This window comes from Bombina bombina, chromosome 10 (genome assembly GCF_027579735.1).
Source record: "Bombina bombina isolate aBomBom1 chromosome 10, aBomBom1.pri, whole genome shotgun sequence".
Classification (NCBI taxonomy): Eukaryota; Metazoa; Chordata; class Amphibia; order Anura; family Bombinatoridae; genus Bombina; species Bombina bombina.
In genome coordinates, this window is record NC_069508.1 from 28,835,932 (window position 1) to 28,862,451 (window position 26,520).

The 26,520-nt window shown below is 38.9% G+C and overlaps 1 protein-coding gene across 1 annotated transcript in view; it reads left to right on the top strand.

Moving 5' to 3' along the window:
• Positions 1 to 26,520, top strand: part of LOC128641119 (calcium-activated chloride channel regulator 1-like) — a 94,195-nt gene that overhangs the window by 28,002 nt on the left and 39,673 nt on the right. Inside the window, exons 5-9 of the mRNA XM_053693690.1 lie at positions 3,761 to 3,938; positions 6,540 to 6,764; positions 17,312 to 17,536; positions 17,700 to 17,877; positions 20,418 to 20,524. Coding sequence (XP_053549665.1) covers positions 3,761 to 3,938; positions 6,540 to 6,764; positions 17,312 to 17,536; positions 17,700 to 17,877; positions 20,418 to 20,524 — 913 coding nt within the window. The remainder of the gene's footprint in view (positions 1 to 3,760; positions 3,939 to 6,539; positions 6,765 to 17,311; positions 17,537 to 17,699; positions 17,878 to 20,417; positions 20,525 to 26,520) is intronic.

Genomic DNA, 26,520 nt, shown 5'->3' on the forward strand with positions numbered 1-26,520 from the left:
GGGGTTAATAATTTTTTTATAGTGGCGGCGATATAGGGGGGGCAGGATAGGGGTTAATAAATTTATTATAGGTGGCGACGGTGTAGGGGGGCAGATTAGGGGTTAATAAGTTTAATATAGGTGGCGGCGGGGTCCGTGAGCGGCGGTTTAGGGGTTTAACAATTTATTTAGTTGCAGTGGGGTCCGGGATCAGCAGGATAGGGGTTAATAAATTTATTATAGGTGGCGACGGTGTAGGGGGAGCAGATTAGGGGTTAATAAGTTTAATATAGGTGGCGGCGGGGTCCGGGAGCGGCGGTTTAGGGGTTAAACAATTTATTTAGTTGCGGCGGGGTCCGGGATCGGCAGGATAGGGGTTAATAAATTTATTATAGGTGGCGGTGGTATAGGGGGGCAGGATAGGGGTTACTAGGTATAATGTAGGTGGCGGTGGGCTCTGGGAGTGGCAGTTTAGGGGTTAATACATTTATTATAGTTGCGGCGGTGTCCGGGAGCAGCGGTTTAGGGGTTAATAACTTTATTTAGTTGCGGGGGGCTCCGGGGGTGCTGGTATAGGGGGTAGAACAGTGTAGTTTAGTGTGGGTGCTTAGTGATAGCTTGTCAATAAAGCTGTCAAAAAGCCGAAGAGCAGCGAGATCGGATGAGTGATAACTATCACAGTTTGCTGCTCATCACCCCGTACTTGGTGCGCGGCTTTTTGACAGATTTATTGATAACTTTGGAGAGCGTATTCAGGTCCACGGCAGCGATGGTAGGCGAGCTTAGGCGGGCGTATTGGGGCCGGCGATGGCAGGTAAGTAGACACGTTGATAACTAGAGGCCATAGTTTAAGTTGGCTTTAGAAATGAAATACACTATTAGGAGCTAGCTGAACACATCAGGTGAGTCAATGACAAGAGACAAATATGTGAGGCCATCAGTAATGCTGCTTCCGAGCTTACCTAGATGTGCTCTACAACAAAGGATACTAAGAGAAAGAAGCCAAATTGATTATATAAGTAAATTGGAAAGTTATTTAAAACTGTATGCTGTAATTGAGTGAAGCAACTTTAAATTATATTTTATGTTAGATTTAAAAGAGTAAAACAGAGAACATATCTTTTGAACATCATATTCAAATAAAATGAAACTAATATATATAACAGTGATATAAAGAAATGTGTCTACAAAGTTCTTATAACATAACTAAACATTCTATTGTGTGTAATAGTATAGCAGAGATGGTAAAGAAACAAAAGATTATAAATTAGATTACCATACATTGTATACAGAATGACACATATAACAGATTGGTATGAAGAAGTTATGGATTATAAATATATGAGGCTACAAATCTGCTACCCTGTTTTCTCATATAATAAAAGATATTATAGTTGAAGTTTAGATTTTAGGATGAAAGGAATGAAATATTTCCAAGATTAAGGTGCTGTGGATTTGTTGTATCCATTATTGCAAAACTGAAATGTCAGCCCTTTTCCATAATCTATAAATTAGAATTTTAGCACTATTGACCATAATGTGATATTATCTTTATACAGTATTTAAGGGGTTCAGGTGAGAGTTTACGTTGAAAAAGGAATATTAATATAGGCCTAGATTAAGAGTGGAGTGGAAAATTGTGCTTTCGTGACCATGATATTTGTTCTCCACTCAGTAATACCAGTGCTCTCAAAATGTATTACAAGTTAAGCACAATGCGAACGCAATCTCACATTCGCATCGCCTAGAAGCATTGCGCTCACAAGAGCACACTTCCATAGGCTCCAATGGGAGACTTGCTCTGACATGGCAAAGAACCTAGAGCAATGCAGGGGGTAAGATGAGCAGCGTTGGGCAGCAAATTAAAAATATATCTGTATATAAGCATACATATACAGTATATTTGCAGATTAAAACACAGTCTCCATAGACCGCTATGTAAAGGCACTTTTTAGTTCAGTTTTTTTTTTCTAACACTCCACATCCTCTCACTTTAACCCCGGATACCTGCTTTATACAAAAAAATAAAGACATTTTATTATGGGGCAATTGGGGAACATTCTTTTAATTAACCAGAGGTCTGACCTCTGGTTAATTGCGCTTAGCGCAGAGTGCTACCTCAAGCTTGCGGTAGCATTAACAAGCAGCTTATAATGGCTGGTTATTTAACATGCGCCCATAAACGGGTGCACGTTAAAATGACGCTCCACTTGTAATCTAGCCCATAGTCTATTATCAGATCCCAGATAGGCTTGCTCTTGGGACATGTTCACTACAGATGATAGAGTGTACCTGTGTCACCACACTCCCTCCAACACCTATCTGTAGCCTGAAGGAATAGATATTTTAATCTCTACGGTGTAAAATACCTCCTGAATAAAAGTTTCATTAGCGTTAATGATGATGATGTAGTTTAGGCGGTGGCCCTAAAAATACGTTTTCATGCCTTGATGGATAAGCCATATGTTAATTCCCTATGCCAAGCATTGGTATAGGTGGGAAGATCTGTAGATGGATGTGCTGTCAATAGGGAATATGAGGTAGAAAGAGTTTGCCTTCTCATTGTCTTCATGCTACACAACAACTTGAATCTCGTAAGCGTTCTTGTCCTTTAATTGTGTAAGGTAAGGATAGCATAGCAACAGTTTGTAGTATTTCTTACTCATGGATTATAATGACAATGTATTTATACATTTGTCTGCTTCAAATAATGAATATTTTATATATAATAATAATAATAATAATAATATTATTATATTGTTTGTAAAATCTATTCCAAGTTTAAACTCAGGGTATGAGAGTATGAATATAAGTGTAGGGTATTTATTCACCAGCTCTGACGATATGTTAAAGGTTTCTACAATAAGTGGGAGATTAATTACCTTCAAAACCTTTATTATGGGGTAATAGCCAGCAATTATTCTTGAAGGCAGCACAATATATTTGAAGGTATGGTACTCTCAAGCTTTTGTCCAGAGGGTTTACTGTCCCACCCACCATCTTGCTCTGAAATAGTACACAATCCAGCTTTAAACTATGATCTCTTCATGGGATTCTTCACTGGTGGTCTGGCACTTCTCTTCAATTATCCTGCTTCTAAAGACTTCTCCAGCTATTAATTCTATTGGTTGATTTAAAAATTCAAATCAGCCAATAAGAGAAAAGCTAATTCCATGGGCTTATTTATCATTTAAAATCAACCAATAGTCAATTGTCAATAGTCAATTGCCATTCCAATAGTCTAATTTTTAAAAATCAACCAACAGGAGGGACAAATAATATCTGACAAGTAATTAAAAGCAGAAAAATTGCAGAGAAGAACCAGACCACTGACAAAGAACCCGAGTAAGAGGTCACCATGCAAAGCTGTATCGTAGACTGCAAAATAGTGGACCAAGATGCTGGTTGCGGACTGTGGACTCTTTGGACAGAAGACTTGGATGGTTAGTTTAATGTTTTTTTTGTGGGGGCTTTTTTTATTAGTAATGTATTTTTGAGGGGGCGGTTCATTATTTCGGGGAGGGGGATTTTCTAGAGTAATTTTTGAACAGTGTTTTTTTTAATAACTTTTTGTACAGTAATTTGTATTTTTCACTATGGTCTGGTGGTTAGGTGATTAGTTGCAAAAGGGGCAACTGGGGGGCTAACTGGCATGGTGTGTCTGGAGGATAGGGGTTAAGTGAAGTGGGGGGCAGCAGTGGAGCACGTCTCTGGAATTTATCATACTGTTTATGAATGCAATAATAACATGGGTAAATACTAAATATATTTGTCTTTTCAGGTGTCCTTTGAAACTTAAAGGTACAAATAAAATCAGAGTATGTAAGGGAATTTCATGTTCATTTGAAGACTGTCGACTTGATCCTAAAACCGGCAGTTATGAGGAAGGCTGTGAGTTTATTCCGGATGTTTCTCAGAGTGCCAAAGAATCCATTATGTTTTTGCAAACACTGGACAACGTATGTTTCCCTTCTAACTGAAAGATACCAGGCTGTCTCTTACTTTCTATATTTTACATTTAAAGTACATAATTATTTATATACTTATCTTCTCTCATCATTATAACCAATTTGTTAAAGTGGTAAACATATATGGTGATTTATACAAATTCTTTTTTAACACCCCATATGTAAACCTGCTCTGCAATGGTTCCCAAGTTGCATTCACAGCTTGATAAATAAAGTCCTTAGGCCTAGATTTGGAGTTTGGCGGTAGCCGTGAAAACCAGCGTTAGAGGCTCCTAACGCTGGTTTTAGGCTACCGCCGGTATTTGGAGTCATTCAAAAAAGGGTCTAACGCTCACTTTTCAGCCGCGACATTTCCATACCGCAGATCCCCTTACGTCATTTGCGTATCCTATCTTTTCAATGGGATCTTTCTAACTCCGGTATTTAGAGTCGTGTCTGAAGTGAGCGTTAGAATTCTAACGACAAAACTCCAGCCGCAGAAAAAAGTCAGTAGTTAAGAGCTTTCTAAGCTAACGCCGGTTCATAAAGCTCTTAACTACTGTGCTCTAAAGTACACTAACACCCATAAACTACCTATGTACCCCTAAACCGAGGTCCCCCCACATCGCCGACACTCGATTAAATTTTTTTAACCCCTAATCTGCCGACCACCACCTACGTTATACTTATGTACCCCTAATCTGCTGCACCTAACACCGCCGACCCCTATATTATATTTATTAACCCCTAACCTGCCCCCCACAACGTCGCAGCCAGCTACCTACAATAATTAACCCCTAATCTGCCGACCGCAAAGAGCCGCCATCTACATTATAGCTATGTACCCCTAATCTGCTGCCCCTAACACCGCCGATCCCTATATTATATTTATTAACCCCTAATCTGCCCCCCTCAACGTCGCCTCCACCTGCCTACACTTATTAACCCCTAATCTGCCGAGCGGACCGCACCGCTACTATAATAAAGTTATTAACCCCTAATCCGCCTCACTAACCCTATAATAAATAGTATTAACCCCTAATCTGCCCTCCCTAACATCGCCGACACCTAACTTCAATTATTAACCCCTAATCTGCCGACTGGAGCTCACCGCTATTCTAATAAATGTATTAACCCCTAAAGCTAAGTCTAACCCTAACACTAACACCCCCCTAAATTAAATATAATTTTAATCTAACGAAATTAATTAACTCTTATTAAATAAATTATTCCTATTTAAAGCTAAATACTTACCTGTAAAATAAATCCTAATATAGCTACAATATAAATTATAATTATATTATAGCTATTTTAGGATTAATATTTATTTTACAGGTAACTTTGTAATTATTTTAACCAGGTACAATAGCTATTAAATAGTTAAGAACTATTTAATAGCTAAAATAGTTAAAATAATTACAAATTTACCTGTAAAATAAATCCTAACCTAAGTTACAATTAAACCTAACACTACACTATCAATAAATTAATTAAATAAAATACCTATAATTATCTACAATTAAACCTCGGCAGATTAGGGGTTAATAAGTGTAGGCGACGTTGTGGGGGGCAGATTAGGGGTTAATAAATATAATATAGGGGTCGGCGGTGTTAGGGGCAGCAGATTAGGGGTACATAGGGATAATGTAAGTAGCGGCGGTTTACGGAGCGGCAGATTAGAGGTTAAAAATAATATGCAGGGGTCAGCGATAGCGGGGGCGGCAGAATAGGGGTTAATAAGTGTAAGGTTAGGGGTGTTTAGACTCGGGGTACATGTTAGAGTGTTAGGTGCAGACGTAGGAAGTGTTTCCCCATAGCAAACAATGGGGCTGCGTTAGGAGCTGAACGCGGCTTTTTTGCAGGTGTTAGGGTTTTTTTCAGCTCAAACAGCCCCATTGTTTCCTATGGGGGAATCGTGCACGAGCACGTTTTTGAGGCTGGCCGCGTCCGTAAGCAACTCTGGTATCGAGAGTTGAAGTTGCGTTAAATATGCTATACGCTCCTTTTTTGGAGCCTAACGCAGCCATTCTGTGGACTCTCAATACCAGAGTTATTTTAAAGGTGCGGCCAGAAAAAAGTTTCTTAAAATTGCATGCTCTATCTGAATCATGAAAGAAAACAATTGGGTTTAGTGTCCCTTTAAGTGTAAAAAAAAATGTAATTAATTCTGAATCTATTTGCCACCATGTATTTCTTTCACATTGACACTGTAAGTTTTAATTACAACAAATATCTGTAAAAATTCCTGAAAAGCCTGATTCTTATAGTTTCTCTTACATAATTTGAGAATATTTGCTAAGTTAATAATCGCCTGGATGGTATATACTGTTTTATAAGGGATATGTAAATGGTTTAGAATGGGGAACTGCATGCTAATTTTTTGGCAAGACTTTAACCTTTTATATTGTGGTTGCCAAAAAATATATGTTATTGTGTAATTAATGTAATTAATCATGTCACATGCCTAAAAAATTCAGAGAAGGGATAAAATATGATATTTCCAAGACTCTTTAATAATGAAGAAAAAAAATTATTTTTCTAATTAGCAGATATTTAATTATAGAACAGCACTCTATGCAACAGTGGCTGAATTATATTTAATATATTTTTAAGGTCCGTGAATTCTGTGATAAGAGTGCCCATAACCCAGAAGCCCCAAACCAGCAAAACAGACTGTGCAACTACCAAAGCACATGGGACGTCATCATGAAGTCAAGTGACATGGCATCTACCGTACCGTTAGAAGACACCAACATTCCGGTGCCTACGTTCTCTCTCCTACATTATAAAGACAGGGTAGTCACCTTGGTCCTTGATGTATCTGGAAGCATGGCTGGTGTAAGTATGTGATAACTTGTAATCCCCATTTAGCAATCATTAAAAGTGTGTTGCATGATCTTGTGTACGGTTTTATAATGTTATTCCGTGGTCATCTTCTCAACAACCTTTTTATCATACAGGGACAATTTGACAGCAGAATTAAAACCCATCAGAAAACCAGATTACAGCAGTTTTTCACAAGATTTTAGGATTCTTTTACTTAACCCTTTCATTGCTAAGCCAATTTTGAGCTTTTTTGCTACCTACATTTGGGGTTTATCTATCAAAGTGCGAGCGGACATGATACGATTTAGCGTATCATGTCCGCTGCACATCGATATATGCCGACAGCATACGCTGTAAGCATTTATCATTACACTAGCAGTTCACCAAATGCAATACCGCCCCCTGCAGATCGGCTGCTAGCAGGGGGTGTTAATTAACCCGATCGGGTTGATTTCTGTCGCGGCCTCAGAGTAGGCGGACAAGTCATGGAGTAGCGGTCTTTAAACCGCTGCTTCATAACTTCTGTTTCCGGCGAGCCTTCAAGGGGCATCAAGCCTGGGAGTGCCTCCCACTTGACTTGGCCACCAATAATCCCCGGCCTGTACTGCAGGAGATCACCAAAAACAGTGTTTGATCTGTGATAAATCTACATGACGAAAGAACTCGTCATCTTTACACAGGCCACAATGTGCATGATGACTATAGATCGTCATGCGCATCGAAGGGGATAAACAGCCTCGGGGGTAAATTTATGAAGCAGCGGATGCTTCAATCTACCCCATAGTTTCCAGATCGCTTGAAATTTAACCCCTTAGTGATCACAGCACTTTTCAATGTTCTTACCATTTGCGACCAGGGCTATTTTTACATTTCTGCTGTGTTTGTGTTTAGCTGTAATTTTCCTCTTACTCATTTACTGTCCCCACACATATTATATACAGTTTTTTCTCGCCATTAAATGGACTTTCTAAAGATACCATTATTTTCATCATATCTTATAATTTACTATAAATTTGTTTATAAAATATGATGAAAAAATGGAAAAAAACACACTTTTTCTAACTTTGACACTCAAAATCTGTTACACATCTACAACCACCAAAAAACACCCATGCTAAATAGTTTCTACATTTTGTCCGTATTTTAGAAATACCCAATGTTTACATATTCTTTACTTTTTTACAAGTTATAGGGCAATAAGTACAAGTAGCACTTTGCTATTTTCAAAGCATTTCTTTAAAAAAAATTAGCGATAGTTACATTGTAACACTGATATCTGTCAGAAATTCCTGAATAACCATTTACATGTATATATTTTTTTTTAGTAGACAACGTAAAGTATTGATCTAGGCCCATTTTGGTATATTTCATGCCACCATTTCACTGCCAAATGCGATCAAATAAAAAAAATTGTTAACTTTTTCACAAACATTTTCACAAACTTTAGGTTTCTTATTGAAATTATTTACAAACAGCTTGTGCAATTATGGCACAAATAGTTGTAAATGCTTCTCTGGGATCGCCTTTGTTCAGAAATAGCAGACATATAGGGCTTTGGCATTGCTATTTGGTAATTAGAAGGCAGCCAATTGCTGCTGCGCACCACACTTGTATTATGCCCAGCAGTGAAGGGGTTAATTAGGTAGCTTGTAGGGAGCTTTTAGGGTTAATTTTAGCTTTAGTGTAGAGATCAGCCTCCCACCTGACACATCCTACCCCCTGATCCCTCCCTCACCCCCCTCAAACAGCTCTCTTCCCTCCCCCACCCCACAATTGTCATCCCCATCTTAAGTACTGGCAGAAAGTCTGCCGGTACTAAAATAAAAGCCTTTTTATTTATATTTGTATTTGTTATATATTATCTGCATTGTAGGATCCCCCTTAGCCCCCAACTTCCCTGAACCCCCCCCCCCAAACAGCTCTCTAACCCACCCCCCTCTACCTTCTTGACGCCATCTTTAGTTTGCAACAAATTGTGGCCGTTAAGACCGCTGCTTCTTAACTTCTGATTCCGGCGAGCCTAAAGGCTCATGTGGAATTAGCAGCATTCAGGGGTTAATAAATCGACCCCTCAGAGTCAACCATTGGATAAAAATGGAACATGCTGAGAAAAGCCATTATTAACTACTAGTTGGTAAACCTGTCCAGAGGGCAGTCTATGTGTTGAAAATACAACCCCCCAAGCTACAAAAAATAAAAAATAGAAATACAGAAAAAAATAAACAAAAATAATAAAATTAAACCTAATACCCCTATAAAATAAAAAACAAAACAAAATAAAACCACCCCCTAATCTAATACTAAACTACCAATGGCCCTTAAAAGGGCTTTTTGTAGGGCATTGCCCTAAGTTTAACAGCTCTTTTACATAAAAAATAAACAAAGTCCCTCCTAACAGTAAAACCCCACACACACCAAACCCCCCAAAATAAAAAAACTAACACTAATAAACCTAATCTACCCATTGTCCTGAAAAGGGCATTTGTATGGGTATTGCCCTTAAAAGGGCATTCAGCGCTTTTGAGATTTGCCCCCCAAAAAAACCTAATCTAAAAAACAAAACCCCCCAAAAAATAAAAAATAAAAACCTAACACTGAAGCCCCAAATAGGTACTCACGGTTTCAGAAGTCCGGCGGAGAAGGTATTCTTCCAGGCGGGTCCATCATCTTCATCCACAATGAAGGCGGCGCAGAGCGGAGGTCCGGAGCAGTCGACAGCAGTGGCGGCAGTTCTCGGCAGCAGCGGTCCTCAGCGACATGGAGGCTCCTCTTCATCCAATGTCCGTGGTATACTGAATATTGAATGCAAGGTACCGCAATCAATTTTAGGTACCTTGCATTCCTATTGGCTGAATTTTTTAAAACAGCCAATAGGATTAGAGCTACTAAAATCCTATTGGCTGTCCAAATCAGCCAATAAGATTTCTTTTTTTTTGTTATTTAGTTTTTTTTCTGAAAAAATAAAAATAATCTATACAGAATCGAAAAGGTTCACAATCACAAAATCAATACAGAATAAAAAAAAATCTCACAATCGTATACATAAAGACCTTACATTGTTTGAACTATATAAACATTTCTTCATAAAATATAAAAAAGCAATCCAACTTTATCTCTTATAAAGATTCTACCACAACTTTCTTCATCACAGATTAACCCAAATACTTTAAAAAAGAAAGAAGTACCCCCCGCATTAAAACTCAGTAACCTGAATATTGCATCAGCTAGTTTAACTAATACTATCCAAATCTGAGTTGCAGACACTACCAACTCAAGAGCAGAGCAAGCCCATGCTAAACCGGAAAAACCTCCATACGACACCCCAGACAAACAGACAGAACAAACAGACAGACAGAACAAACAAACAGACAGAACAAACAAACAGACAGAACAAACAAAAGACAAACAAGCAAGCAAACAACAAGAAGAAGAAGAAGAAAAAAGGACTTATACTATTATAATATTATAAATTGTCCCCTTGTCTCTCCCCCCTCCCTCCCAATCCTCAAAAGATCCCAGCTCTCATTCGTCCTCACTAACAAGATCTCCTACAGGGATAATTTGATTAATTCTTTTTTTTTTTTTTTAAATAATTTTTATTGAAGTTTCATGAAAATACAAAATACAAAAACTTGCCCATTTGTATTATTAACATCAGAATATGACACACATTTTTGTGACATATAAGTTATCTTATGCAACTAGGAGGAAGGTAACAGTTCTAAGCATCAAGTTGAGACATTAATGTTGGAGCATGCAAAGTTAATCATAACGATATTTAAGCTAGAAAGTAAACCATAACAAATTAAAACAAATATCATGTCTAGAGGGGTGTCGGAAATAGGTTTGGGCTAACTAAGATAGGACTTAATTTTGTAATTTAGTAATTAGAACCTGGTCTCCACACCTATAGAAAGAATGAGTAATAGTTTCTTATTACAGCTGTCATAATGTGGAGAGTTGGCTTTTATAAAGACCACAATTGGGCCATAAAAAGTGGGGAAGGAAAGGTATTGCAGTGGGCAAGAGTCACTCGTTTTAAGGGAAAGATGGGAGGGGGGGATGAGGAAAGGAGGGCAAAGCCAGCCATAATAGAGCTGTAGGGTGAGCTTCTATACAATATTATGTAGGCTATAAATACAGACATAGCAATTACTAAAATAGGGGGCCAAGGCAGGTACTTTGTTAGCTAAGAATTCTTAAGGAGCACAGGTAGTCATATCAATGGCAACTGAGGGGGGAGGTAGGAGGAGAGGTGGAGCATTCTAAGTGTACCATAGTGGAGACTATGTTGGAAAAGATAAGCAAATAATACAGGGCAAGGATATTAGTGTAGGGGCGTCTTATCCACTTTACTAGTCTAGAATTAGGTCTATGGTGATCTCAGACCATCTGAAGAACTAGAGGGGGGAGAACAATTAAGTTTGAATCATCTGTTTTAGGTGGAGGTCCAGAAATCATATGCATATAGTGTGAGCCTTATAAGGGAGGATCCCCATATATGTATTGCCAAGACTAAACATCACATGCGCGACTTTAGACATAAGACTAAGACGTTAACATGCTTAAAATAACTACAAATAAGCTAAGCTTATGTAGTATAGTACTATTACAGATCCATAGGGCAAATATAAACCTCCCACACATAGTACTCCAGTTAACTTGAGGCATATAAACAGAGACAATGACCCAACTGTTAGTAAATCTGCAATCAGGTGGCACAAATGTCTATATAGGTTAGAATTTTAAATAAAACCTGCTCAGCAGCCTCCCATAGTGCCTGGAATAAATATGGCTCTAGCTATCAAAAGTTTCAGCTGCCAATGTATATATGAGAGAGCATCTCTGGTAAATTGGTAATGGTAATTGAATGTTTAAGTAATTAGATACCTAATATCCCCATTAAAAGTTCCCATGAGATAGGTTGGATAAAAGTGTGAGAATGGAGAACAGATGACTATCAATTTTCTGTACATACTCATACACGCCTATGGACAATAATATAAACAAAAAAGGAGCTAGTGAGGATAACAAAACTGTTAATATATTTCTATGCATCAATTTTCACATATTTTGACGGTAGATTGGCTGAAGTCACACTAGAAGTTATAGTTCACCCTACTCCAGGATTTGGAGTAACAATTATATTCATTGTAAATAAAAAAGAGAAGAAAAGAGGGAGACATTTTCTAGGCCTATGTCTCTTTCCATGGTACATGCATGAAGAGTGTCCCAAGGGGCAACAGCTTGAGGCAAAAGGCAGTGAAATGGTGATTGTGTAAGCAGTCTCTGATAACCTTAACTGTGAATCTAAAGCTCTGTTAGAGTGTTAAAATTTAGCCGATACCGGATTTTCTCAGATGTTTGCCAGAGTGATCAGATAAAAGTTCTCCTCTGAACCAACAAGGCACAGGGTATGGAAGCCTTGATTTGTTCTCTGTAGGGAAGGAAGCGGTACTTGTACTTCTGTGGTCTAGATCCTGCATGAGGACCCCCGTCTGTCCAGGATTAGCTGTGCGTCTTGATGTAGCTACAGGAGATAGCGTCGAGCTAGCAGTTCCATAGAGGGAATATACAGATGTGACACTGCCTAGAAATATTGCAGCGAGTATGTTGGCTCCAAGCTCCGCCCCGATCGGCCGCTTCGGAGCAGAGTCCCGAGCAATGGCAGTGGTGTCTGGAGGAAAGGCAGGATAGACCAGTGGTGTAGGAAGGACGCTATCGTAGGGGGTCTGCGTAATTAGGCCGCACCGCCATCTTGGGGCGATCGATTGAGAGGTAAAAGCAGATAGGGACCTCCTGCAGGCTGATAATTATGCTATGCGAAGGCTCCAACTCGAGCTCCGAGATGGCTGTGGAATCCTCCCTGTCTATGACGATGCAGTGGCGGAGCAAGGTGAAGTGGCCACCCATCCGGTTCCCAAATGCAGCTAGTGCGTTCAAAATTTCATCATCCATTTTAGGAGGGTGTTGATCCGGGAACTTATGGCGGTTGTAGGTTATAGAGCTGTTGATCACTTTAGTGGGACACAATTAATTACCCCAGAGGTCTTAGAGGAAAGTTGCGGTCAGGAGATAGGGCCTCTGTCTGCTTTCAGATTAGTTAAATCCGCTCCTGGTGAATCCTACGGTATGATCTTTATATCCTTATGATCAACTAATAATTTAGCAGCTGGGGAAAGTATTTTCAGTGTTAGGTATCAAAATATGAGAAAAGGATTCAATAAATTAGAACAAGGAAACCAGGAGCTTCAGAGTATGCGTCTGATCATGGCCAGGTCTTGGCTCCGCCCCTAATTTGATTAATTCTTAACTGGAAGTTCTTCCCTAACTACTCAATACAATTCCCCAAAACCCTCTTGTAATTCTTAATCCCGGTGGGTTTATAGAATTTAGTATCAAGTGCCTCCATTAAGGCCTGTCTAGCTAACCAATCTTTTATTAAGTTGATTGAAGGGATATCCTTCTTTATCAACTTCTTAAGATCAAAGTTCTAACTAATACTATTACCCATTGAATAAATTTATACTTAGGCCCCCATTCCGGTAATCTATTTACAAATAATATATTTTCTACTGTTATTTTAATCGTTTCTTTTAAAGTTAAAACGAGAAGATATTCAACCTTACTCCACAGTTGTCGTAATTTTGGACATGTCGCCAGTAAATGCACAATATTCGGGTCTGGTTCTCTACATTTCCTACATACATTAATGTTCAAATCAGCCAATAAGATTTCAGTAGCTCTCATTCTATTGGCTGCTGATTTTTTTCAAAACAGCCAATAGAATGAGAGCTACTGAAATCCTATTGGCTGTTCAAATCAGCCAATAAGATTTCAGTAGCTCTAATCCTATTGGCTGATTTTGAAAATTTCAGCCAATAGGAATTCAAGGTACCACAATAAATATGGGGTACCTTGAATTCTTTCTTCAGTGTGCGGCAGACGATCGCATGAAGAGGAACCTCCACTCCTTCACCGAGGACTGCCGCCGCAGAGGAGTTTCACCGCTGCCGCCGAGGAGTGCCACAGTCGCCGATGATTGCAGACGAGAATTGCCACTTCTGGGAAGACAGATCCAGATCTCCGCTCTGCACCGCCTTCGCTGTTGATGAAGATGATGGACCCGCCTCGAAGAAAACCTTCTCCACCTGACTTCTGAAACTGTGAGTACCTATTTGGGGCTTTAGTGTTAGGGGTTTTTTTTAAATTTTGGGGGGTTTTGTTTTTTTAGATTAGGGTTTTTTAGGGGCAATTTTCAAAAGAGCTGGATGCCCTTTTAAGGGCATTGAAAAAGAGCTGAATGCCATTTTAAGGGCAATGCCCATACAAATGCCCTTTTCAGATTAGGTTTATTAGTGTTAGTTTTTTATTTTGGGGGTTTTGGTTTGTGGGGGGTTTTACTGTTAGAGGGGACTTGGTTTATTTGTAATGTAAAAGAGCTGTTTAGCTTAGGGTAATGCCCTACAAAAAGCCATTTTAAGGGCTATTGGTAGTTTAACATTAGATTAGTGTTTTTTTTTATTTTGGGGGGCTTTTTTATTTTCATAGGGATCAAGTTTAATTTTTTTATTTTGGATAGTGTTGTTAGTTATTTTTTGTAATGTTAGCGTTTTTTTATTTTCTATAATATAATTTTTTTGTATTTTTTATTGTATTGTAGTAATTTATTTTTATTGTAATTAAGGGGTTATTTTAGGGGGTGTTAGGTTAGGGGATTTACTCATTAAATTATATTTTGTGTTGCGGGGGTTGGCGGTGTTGGAGTTAATAGGTAAATTAGGTTTAATGCTTTGTGGGGGGTTGGCGGATTAGGGGTTAATAGATGTATTAGGTAGTTTGCGATGTTGGGGTTTGGGGATTTAGGGGTTAATAATTTATTAGGTAGTTGTTTTTTCTTAATACTTCGCGCGGGCGGTTAGTTTTTTTTTCTTAATACTTTGTGCGGGCAGTTAGTTTTTTTTTTTCTTAATACTTTGTACAGGGGCGGTTAGGTTTTTTTTGTAAATACTTATTGCGGGCGCTTAGGTTTTTTTTAATACTTATTGCAGGCGAATAGGTGTTTTTTCATACTTATCGCGTGCGTTTTTTTTTTTATAATACTTATTGCGGGCGTTTTATTTTTGTTTTTTTCTTTCACCACCCTGCCATTTTCGGAATCCCCCTGTTGGCTGCCTCATGCTGCCAATATTCCTTTGAGGATGTGTGTGCAACTGCCGACGGCGACGGACATTACAAACACATCTATAGTATAGATATAGGGGGAAAATAGACTCAATTACTTCTCTCTAGCAGTAGCTTTACCATCTCTTGACCACGCCTCCTGCTTCATTCTACTTCCTCTGTCAGCATAGTATTACCTTCAACAGCAAAACTTCCACTCGCCTAGAGCAAAACTGGTAAAATAAATACCTTGAAAACAAAGTAAGCGCATTAGTTTGGCTCAGTTAGGCACAAAGGGAGAGGTTCAATATGCCCAAGCTGGTGCCACTGTCTTTCTATATATTCTGTAGCCTTCTGTTGGTTCCTGAAGTCTGTGTTACCTGATGTGCATAATATACAGCTGTTTTGTTTCTTGGAGCTCTCTGTGCCCTCCTAATTCTGTGTTGTTCACTCTTATCATCTGACACTTGAATACTTTATAGTTTTCCCTATATATCAGCCATGCAGCTATTACTTTTTTACTTTAGTCACCTGTCAGATACCCTGAACATACTAGTTCACCTATTTGTAGAGCATTACTGCATATTTCATTTCCTTTGCACCTTGATCCACATAATATTGGTTTCACCCCTAGGCAAATTAGTCATGAACTCCTTGCCCTATGTACCTAGAGGGTTATTGCTGCATCTAACTGGTAATGCCCATAAAAGGTCAAATCAATTGTCTGGGGGTTCCATGTTTTAGTTCATAAGAGCACTGAGTGGTATTTTTTGAGGCAGAATCAGACTGATAAAATTCAGGAAAGTTCATCTTAAAGGACCATTAAACTTGACATATCAACAACGCATACGATGTTACATTATTGCAATATACATTCATTATTTATTTTCCAGCATTTTGCTGTAAAATACATCTATAAAATTGTGCTTGTTTGACTTTCTACCAGGGAGGCTTTAGTTAATACTTTTAGGAAATTTATGTAAGCTTTTGTTTACTTTTCCCACCCTCCCTAAGCTTTTGTGATGTCACATGCTTTAAAAGGTGGCTTATTAGTTTTGCATTATCAATCATGATAGGAAAATCATTCCTTGCAATAGTAACTAAGTTGAATCAGTGCTAAACCTCCTTAAGGAAATACAAGAGTGCAGGCTACCCAGTCTGCACATATGTCTATTTATCTATCTATCTATCGATCTATCTATCTATAGAGAGTTCCATGTCTTGGCTGCCAGGTAAGAGAAGGATCTGCCTCACGATGTGGTCTTCCTGATGTGGGGGATGACATCGAGGGCTTGGTCAGCCGATTGAAGCTGGCTGGCGGGGGTGTAGAAGGTGTCGCGGTGGTTGACGTATTCGGGACCGATGTTGTGGAGGGCCTTAAACGCGTGGGTGAGAAGCTTGAACGTGATCCTTTTGTTGATGGGTAGCCAGTGCAGGTCTCGCAGGTGTTGGGAGATGTGGCATTGGCGAGGAAGGTCGAGGATGAGTCTGGCTGAGGTGTTCTGGATGCGCTGGAGTCTGTTTTGGAGCTTGATGGTGGAGCCGGCGTAGAGTGCGGTGCCGTAGTCCAGTCGGCTGCCGACGAGGGCATGGGTGACTGTCTTCCTGGTCTTGGTTGGGATCCACTTGAAGATGTGCAAACAGACCTTGTGTTATATCTGAATATTATTTTGTGATTGGTTAGCAGGGGTTATTTGTTCTGGGGGACAGGAAAATCAGTGAAAAGAATAAACATAAAACAATATACTAATTTGACAAAATAAAGCTGCAGTTTTCATTGCAACATTATTCTTATATATGAAGGTTCACAATCATGTAGTTTACAATTTGTGTTTAATGTCCCTTTAAGAAAGCACATTTAGGATTAGAGTCTGTTCCTAGGTAGTGATGTGCTGAAGAAAAACTTGTTAGATGAGTGATTCTCTTTTATTGTTACTATGGGGCCGAATGGCCCTTGAACCCCATGCTTCTGCGCAAGCCTTCAGGCTCACTGGAAACATCAATTAAAAAGCAGCATCCTTAAGACAGCTACTCCTTAACTGTATCCGCCACCTCTGAGCGGCAGACAGCAATCAACACGATCCTATACAATCGGGTTGATTGACACCCCCTGCTAGAGGCCGATTGGCCGTGAATCTGCAGGGGGCAGCATTTCACAAGCAGTTCAAGCATTCAGCAATGTCTGGCGGACATGATACGTAGCAGCAAAAATAAATCGGCCCCTATATGTGTAGTACAGAAACATTGAAAAAGATCCTACAATTGTGATTACATTGCTGTGCTGCACACCAGCAACACTTAGAACTGTCTCACATCTCTTATGTAAATATATCCTTTTTTTTTTACAAAAAAAACCTGTAGCAATATCTTCACTGAACTATTTTTCTTCTCTACAGTCTGAGCGTATTACTCGTCTATACCAAGCAGCAGAGGTGTTCATAATGCAAATTGTTGAATCTGGCTCCCATGTTGGAATTGTCACTTTCTCAAATAGTGCAACAATCAAATCAAATTTAATTAAAATAACCAACACTCTTCAGCGTCAACGTCTAAAAGAATTACTTCCCACTGAAGCAAATGGAGGTACGAATATTTGTTCTGGAGTCCAGATTGGATTTAAGGTGAGGAAAAAAAATTGCATGGCAATAAAGTTGTATAGGTTATTACCAAAACTGGTTTATTTTGTATTTCACCAAAACTCACTTTGATACTGTTTAATTAATAATTAATTTAGCAGCAGCATCACTGAAGTATTAGATAATTGTATTTATGTCTTATACTCAGGTAAACAGAGAATATGATAATAGCACACATGGTACTGAATTAGTCATTCTAACGGATGGAGAAGATTCTGGTATCAGTTCCTGTTTTGGTGAAGTAGAAGCAAGTGGTTCAATTATTCACACTCTGGCTTTGGGACTCAATGCAGATAAAGCACTTGAACAACTAGCAGTTATGACGGGTAAGTTATTTGGTTCATACAAATATGTGAAAAAAGGTAAGGTAAGTTGCAGAAAAATAAGGAAAGGCAAAGTAAGGTAATGTAAGTCAAAGAAAGATAAGGAAATACAAGGTGATATAAGTCAAAGAAAGATAAGGAAATACAAGGTGATATAAGTCAAAAAAAGATAAGGAAATACAAGGTGATGTAAGTCAAAGAAAGATAAGGAAATACAAGGTGATGTAAGTCAAAGAAAGATAAGGAAAGGCAAAGTAAGGTAAGTCAAAAAAAGATAAGGAAATACAAGGTGAGGTAAGTCAAAGAAATATAAGGAAAGGCAAAGTAAGGTGTGACAACCAGGTTTAACCAACCCTGCGCAAGTAACTTGTTTGACACATAAAGGGTTAACAGACATTTTCTACTTTCACTAATCTGTCACAGTCTAGCTACTCCAGGCAAGCCTGTGACTTAGGGCTAGATTTATTATAGCTGAGGCGTACAGGGGCACGTATACGCGCCCCTGTATGCCTCAGTTCGCCTGTGGCGGGGCGAAATTACCCGCAGGTATTTGGCATTGCACACGAGAGCAATTTTGTGCTCGCGTGCAATCCCGCCCCCTGCCCGCGCACAGCCAATCACGTGCGGGCAGGAGCTGTCAATCTCCTCGGTCGGACTCGACCGAGGAGATTGAATTTCGCCAGTTTAGAGGTGGCAAACAGGGAAGCAGCGGTCTTGTGACCGCTGCTTGATAAATCACGGCGAGCAAGTTCTAGTGTGAGAACTTGCTGCCATAGGGCTGCCGTATGGGCTTCATAAATCTAGCCCTTAGTTCAGTGGGTGCAAGGGTTAACAACACTCTCTAGTCTGTCCTAGACTTAGAAAAAATGCCCCAAACTTTAATGCCACCCACACTAAACTAAAACTATCTCTAAGCTGCTGCCACCACTTAGGATTTATTTATGGGAAATCTTAAGAAAAACAACTTAACTCCCAGAATACAATTTAGCATAAAATAACCTAAAATCACAGTACTAATACTACCAGTCTCTTTCAGTAACGTGGTTCAAAAATTAGACACAGGCAAAAAACATAATAATTGAAGGATTTATTATGCGAAAAATTATGCACAGTGCATTATTAAAAAAAAAGATGTTAACAAATAGAATTATACACAAGCAAACAGTTTTAAAATAAAAAATAGAAATAACAGAAACCCTACACTTTACTAGCTTTGGTATCTGCCCCAGGGAGATGGGTCAGAAAGATATTCACTCACGCTGCAGCAGCCTCCCAAGTAGAATGAACCACTTGAATTGTTAAACACACAATTTTTCTACATGTTTCCATGATATCAAGTGGCTTGACCCAACCTTCTTTGCAGAGAAGACTAGGGAAATATCCACCCCTCTCTTTTATGGCCCCATGTTAGTTCATTGAAAAAGTCCCTGTGTTTCCTCAATCCCTTTGCTGACAGGTTGGGGCAATAAAGTTCTGAGTCTTTGCCTGAAAGTATAGAACCTCTTATCTATTTCTGGGGAGAGACACTGCTTTGTATCTCTGGAGCTGACAAGTTTACTGGCTTTATGCATCAATGCACATACAATAACATTTGATCAAGGGAACTCTGAAACTATTTATAAGGGGGGTCTGGTTTATCAAAGGAAACACACACACAGTACATAAACACAGCAACATATTTCTTAATGAAAAACAAATGTTTTTAGCTCACAAGCTAAAGAATATTAACCCCTTAGCATCTAAATCATGAGGTATTCATGACAAAGGTAAGTCAAAGAAGGAAAGGCAAGAAGAAATCTAGATATGCTCAGAAGCTGCTATTATTAAAAGTTATTAAATATGAATATTGCATAAATATGTTTTTACATGTTTTCATCTACTTGACTGCAATGGATTCCAATGCACTTATATATATGCAGGCTCGCCAGAAACAGCAGTTATGAAGCTGCGGTCTAAAGACCGCTGCTCCATAACCTGTCTGCCAGCTCTGAGCAGGCGGACAGAAATCTCCATAATTCAAACCGATCGAGTACGATCGGGTTGATTGACACCCCCCTGCTAGCGGCCGATTGGCCGCGAATCTGCAGGGGACGGCGTTGCACCAGCAGCTCACAAGAGCTGCTGGTGCAATGCTGAATTACGGAGAGCGTATTGCTCTCCGCATTCAGCGAGGTCTGGCGGACCTGATCCACACTGTCGGATCAGGTACAACAGACCTTTGATAAATAGGGGCCATGGACTCAAGCTATAGATTGTTTGGTACATCTGTGGCTTCTCATCTCATGAATAGAGATTCTCATAGTACAGTATGTTGTCTCACAGCACACACATTATTGTTATTTCAAAATAGAACTTTCTGCTGCCATTTAGGACTAAGCTACCTGCATCCCTTTGTTCAGGTAAGAAAAGTGTAGAGAAGGCAGATCATATATTATAATGTTATGCCAGCATATAAATCATGTTTATGTATAGATGAAAGGGTTAATATTTTTTATGTTTTATTTTTCATTTTGTACATTTTATTTAAATCTTTTTTATTTTAGGTGGGTTAACACTTTATGCATCAGATGTGGTAGATGCAAATGGTTTGATTGATTCTTTCAGTGGAATTATATCCAACAGTGGGAATATCACTCAGCAATCTGTCCAGGTAATGTTCTTTTCATGCAAATTGCAATTGCTTAGTTTATATTAAAGGTACTAATCAATTGCAATTGGCTGATAGTAATTTAAATGTCTGATGAAAAATACCATCGGGCAGTTTTAAAAACTGCTTTAATGCTCTGATTTTCATTTTGCTCTAGCCAATTTACAACAGCAAAAAGTTGTTATCAGCTGCCATTGAGGTCATTTAGAGACCAAAAATTACACTCATTGAGCCAGCTAACAATTTTATGGTTTGTCATATGGATTCAAGTTCAGATGTCTCTACTAGGTATAAAGGTTCATGTTCTCTTTACAACTATTATCACAAAATGTAAAATATTCTTAAAACATTAAGACAAACACATATTCGATAAAATATGAATCGTTTTAAAATAGTGTTATGAACTATGAAACGTGTAGACAACTTAAATAAAGTCAAGAGCATACCCTGTGATTTCAGTGATAAGGACATTAAACACCTCTTGGTTTTGTGTAAAAATTGTGCTTTGTCCCATTTTCCCTAAAGAGACTAAAAAGCAAATTCTGTAACCTAGGTTTTCAAAATTTTGCAGATTTCCTAAACCATTATAAAAATGACATGTAGGTGTCAATTACATTTCATGAATTACTTAATAAAAATTATTGATGAGAAAATATCTTCATTTAGGGGCCGAATTATCAATGTGCCGACGGACATGATCCGCTGTAGCGATCATGTCCACCACACATCGATAAATGCCGACAGCATGCGCTGTAGGCATTTATCATTGCACAAGCATTTCTAGTGAAATGCTTGTGCAATGCGGCCCCCTGCACATTTGCGCCCAATCGGCCGCTAGCAGGGGGTGTCAATCAAACCAATCGTATCCGATCGGGCGGGTTGCTGTCCACCGCTTTTGAGGTGCTGGACTAATTAAGGAGCGGCGGTCTTAAGACCGCTGCTTCTTAACTCCTGTTTCTGGCAAGCCTGAAGGCTCGTGCAGAAACAGATGTATTAGGGGCCATACGGGGCTTATTAAATCGGCCCTTTAAATACAATAGGTCATTATTACCAATAATACATCTTTTCTGTCTCTGAAGTTTGTTAAAATCCCTGTGAAATTTCTTATTAAAAGTTCCTTAACCCCTTGAGTGCTAGCGACGGCTCTGAGCCGTCATAGAGTTTCCCATTCTGGTGCTAACGACGGCACAGAGCCATCGCTAGCACTCTCCCACCTTGAGGGAGATCTGGGGGCTCCCACCCGCTCCTACCCACGGCGATCGGGCCTGCATAGTGACAGGCATCACCGGGGCTTCACGTTATGTGCGGTGACGTCACGCGCAATGTCGTGATAAGGTCACTGCGCAACTTTATTTATACTTAACAATCGGCTAGATTACGAGTTTTGCGGTATGGGTGAAAAAGCAGCGTTAAGGCTCTTTTTCACTACCGCTGGTATTACGAGTCTTGCAGGTTTAGCTGCACTGCACACTTTTTTGGCCGGAACGCAACGTAACTACCACGGCTTTCAAAAAGTCCTTTTTCAATGGGATTTCCTTTGCGCCGGTATTACAAGTCTGCCATAACGTAAACTGAAAGTCAGTAGTTATGGGTTTTATGCTACAACGCCGTAACATAAAACTCATAACTAAAGTGCTAAAAAGTACAATAACACCCATAAACTACCTATTAACCCCTAAACCGAGGCCCTTCCACATCGTAAACACTAAAATAAAATTATTAACCCCTAATATGCCGCTCCGGACATCGCCGCCACTATAATAAACATATTAACCCCTAAACCGCCGTTTTCCCACATCGCAAACACTAGTTAAATATTATTAACCCCTAATCTGCTGTCCCTAACATCGCCGCAACCTACATTACTGTTATTAACCCCTAATCTGCCACCCCCAACGTCGCCGCCACTATACTAAAGTTAAAAACCAGTAAACCTAACCCTAAGTCTAACCCTAACACCCACTAACTAATATAATTAAAATAAATCTAATTAAAAAATTCCTATCATTAACTAAATAATTCTTATTTAAAACTAAATGCTTACCTATAAAATAAACCCTAAGCTAGCTACAATATAACTAATAGTTACATTGTAGCTAGCTTAGGTTTTATTTTTATTTCACAGGCAAGTTTGTATTTATTTTAACTAGGTAGACTATTTAGTAAATAGTTATTAACTATTTACTAGCTACCTAGCTAAAATAAATACAAATTTACCTGTAAAATAAAACCTAACCTGAGTTACACTAACACCTAACCTTACACTACAATTAAATAAATTACATTAATTAAATCCAATTAACTAAATTACAAAAAAAAACACTAAATTACACAAAATTATAAAAGAAATGATCAAATATTTAACCTAATTACACCTAATCTAAGCCCTATCAAAATAAAAAAGCCCCCCCAAAATAAAAATAAAAAACTAGCCTACAATAAACTACCAATAGTCCTTAAAAGGGCCTTTTGCGGGGCATCGCCCCAAAGAAATCAGCTCTTTTACCTGTATAAAAAATACAAACAACCCCCCAACAGTAAAACCCACCACCCACACAACCAACCCCCCAAATAAAATCCTAACTAAAAAACCTAAGCTCCCCATTGCCTAATCTAAAAATAAAACCCACCCAATAAACCCTTAAAAAAACCTAACACTAACCCTCGAAGTTCCACTTACAGTTTATGAAGACCCGACATCCATCCTCAACGAAGCGGCAGAAGTCCTCAGCAAAGCCGGCAGAAGTCCTCCCCATAGGAATCAATGGGGCTGCGTTACGGAGCTTTACGCTGCTTTATTGCAGGTGACTTTTTTTCAGCCGGCTCTCCCCATTGATGTCTATGGGGAAATCATGCACGAGCACGTAAAACCAGCTCACCGCGGTGCTGGTATTGGAGTGCGGTATGGAGCTCAATTTTGCTCAACGCTCACTTATTGCCTGGTAACGCCGGGTTTATGAAAACCTGTAATAGCAGCGCTATAGGGAGGTGAGCGGTGACAATAACTTGCAAAATAGCACCGAGCCGCTCTTACCGCAAAACTCATCATCTAGCCAAATGTTAAGTATAGGAGCAGGGGGCATGCTGTTTAGAAGCCTGTATCTCAGGCATCTAAGCAGCTACTGACCCCCAAGACCCACCGTTGGAAAGGTAATCACCTAACCTTTCCAACACTGTCTTGGGGATCTGGAAAAAAAAAAAGTTTAATTTTTTTTTTCAAAAAATATTTTTTTTCAAAAAAAATACTTATAAAAGCTTAGCACCCAGGTGGGAAAGTGCTTAGCACTCAAAGGGTTAAACATATGTTTTTATGGGTATTGCACACTTAACCAGATTTTACTTTTTAATTATATTTTGAATTTATTGAAATGAAGACTCAAAATGTATTTTGTCCTACATATTTAAAGGGACAGCTTACTCAAAAATTTTCTTCCCTTTAATTTGTTCCCAATTATCCACTTTACCTGCTGGAGTGTATTAAATTGTTTACAAGTAGCTCCTTTACCCTTATATTGGCATTTGAAATTGTAAATTTAGCATGTGGTATCCCCACCTATTCTGAAAGTTTGTGGCCGCGCGTACCAGCTATAGATAAGCTTTGTAAACACAGCCAGCAGAAGAAATTACACTCCCAGTCAGTTATAGCAGAGATAAGGTAATAAAATGTTGATTTTCCATTGTTCTCTCAAAGTATTGGTGATTGTTTTATGGACAGATGTAAGATAAAGAAGCAAGTATATGTACACAATGTGATACAGTAATAAGATCTGATTATATCTACAAGCTCAACCTATTTTATTAGGCTGTGGCTTCAAAACACAAAATCAGAGCTTTAATATACACAAATAAACCTCAAAAAGCTAATTTTCATACATTTTTTACTCTGCAGTTGGTAAAAAAAGCAATTGTAAACACATTAAGGGAAAAACTATTTTACAGTATACTGTCCCTTTAAGAAACAAGGAAGTGAAAAAAAATAAAAGATCATTTTAGTAAATGCAAATACTGTAAACAGTCTTAAATAATTGGAATCTACAAGAAAACAACAATACAAAGGCACCAGATGGCCTAGTACAGTCATTACACTTGATAGGTTATAGGTAAAGTAAAACTCACATATTTAGAGCATCTAATGGGTGCTTATAAGGCAGACTGGAACCTCACAGTTGTCCAGCTAACTGAATCCAGGTATTTCAGGATCAAGTAGGTCATTAACGATAGGTTCAGTTTATGGAAGACACTCCTGTTGAGGTAAACACACAACACCACATGGCAAAGCACAGCAGGTCAAAGAGTAATGAATAAAAGATATGAATACACTCAAGTCATAAATGAACCTCCCAGGTGCAGTATACGCAGTATACGCAAGCAGCCCAGCTGACTGCTCTCTAAGTTGGTGTCAGGAATGCAAAATAGAACCAATCCAAATGTCAAAAGAAGTCAATTGACAACAGAAGCAAGTCTGATAAAATCCAATATTTATTAATAAAACAGTGACATGTTTCTCCGCCTAACTAGGGTTGTTTCATCAGGTTTGTTACAATCTTACAAACACTTGCTATTTAAGCCCACACATTCAATATGGTAGGCTAATGGCTAATTACAAAAAACTGTCCTGTACCACTTCCTTTGAGTGGTGTCCATAGTAACCACACAAATTAAACTGAACAATAATAATAATGCAACATGAGATCTTGAGATCGATCCACTACAGCCTTCCCCTCAAGAAACTAATTGAAATCCTAATGCAATAAACATTTTAAGGGAGGAAAAATAGTGCAAAATAAAAAAATTAAAATATCAAGCTCGAATTAACTTTATACAATACTTTAAACAAGGTTGCGCTATCCACTATCAGTTTAGATTTCAGATCCATATCCCTTTAAGACCTCTTAAAGGGGAATGGAAGGCAAACAAAACTTGTATGATACAGATAGGAAAAAGGAATATATAGTATTAGTATATATCTAATAGGAGGCGCTAGAAGAGAAATATATACTGGGCAAAATGGATAGGAGGCTTACAATGTGCAAATGACACAGCAATGCACCAGAGGATATTAAGCTACAGACATAAAGCGAGCAACAATATCACAATGTCACAAAAAATAACAATGTATGGCTACGCACAAATAGCACCAAATCAGAGGAATAAAAGTCTTATCGGCTATATACTTATAGCTTCCAAGCAAATATCGGTAAAAAGTCCTTAGTAAAAGAACGCAGGATCTTCAGCTTGACAAAAGAGGAAGGCAGCACTCTAACTTCACCAAGGATGGTGTGGAGACTCTACAGCAAAGGAATTGAACAGAAAGAGGTGCCACATGTGCGAATCAATAGCACTAAATATAACAAGCTAAGTGAGGAGACACAGGGTACTCACATGTAACAGAGGCACTCAATTATGCCAATAGGAGCAGGCTGGATTTTACACAGCAGTCCAGCTAGCTGTACTCGGGTATATCTGGAACCAGGATCACAGAAACACTGGAGTTAGGACAGAGTAGTGGAGGAGGGCTAATAACCCACACGGTAGCGTAGGCTAGGAGATAAACACTAAGCACTGAGAGTTTAAAACATAGCAAATGGATTTATTAAAAAATAAATAGAAACCATAGTTAAAAACAACTCATGCTGGTTACAGTGTAATCTCAAGCATTGGATATGAGAAACTATACAACGCGTTTCTCGGTAGAACCGTTTCATCAGGCATATTAAATAGATATGAAATGCTCCCTTATATAGGGCTACGCTACCACAAAGTGAAAAAATGAACCCTCCCCTTCCATAGCTCAAACAACTAATCAGTACCCTTCGGGGCATATTTACCAAGCTTCGTATGGAGCTTGATGCCCTGTGTTTCTGGCGAGCCTGCAGGCTCGCCAGAAACAGCAGTTATGAAGCAGCGGTCACAAAGACCGCTGCTCCAAAACCTGTCCGCCTGCTCTGAGCAGGCAGACAGACATCGCCGGAAATCAACCCGATCGAGTACGATTGGGT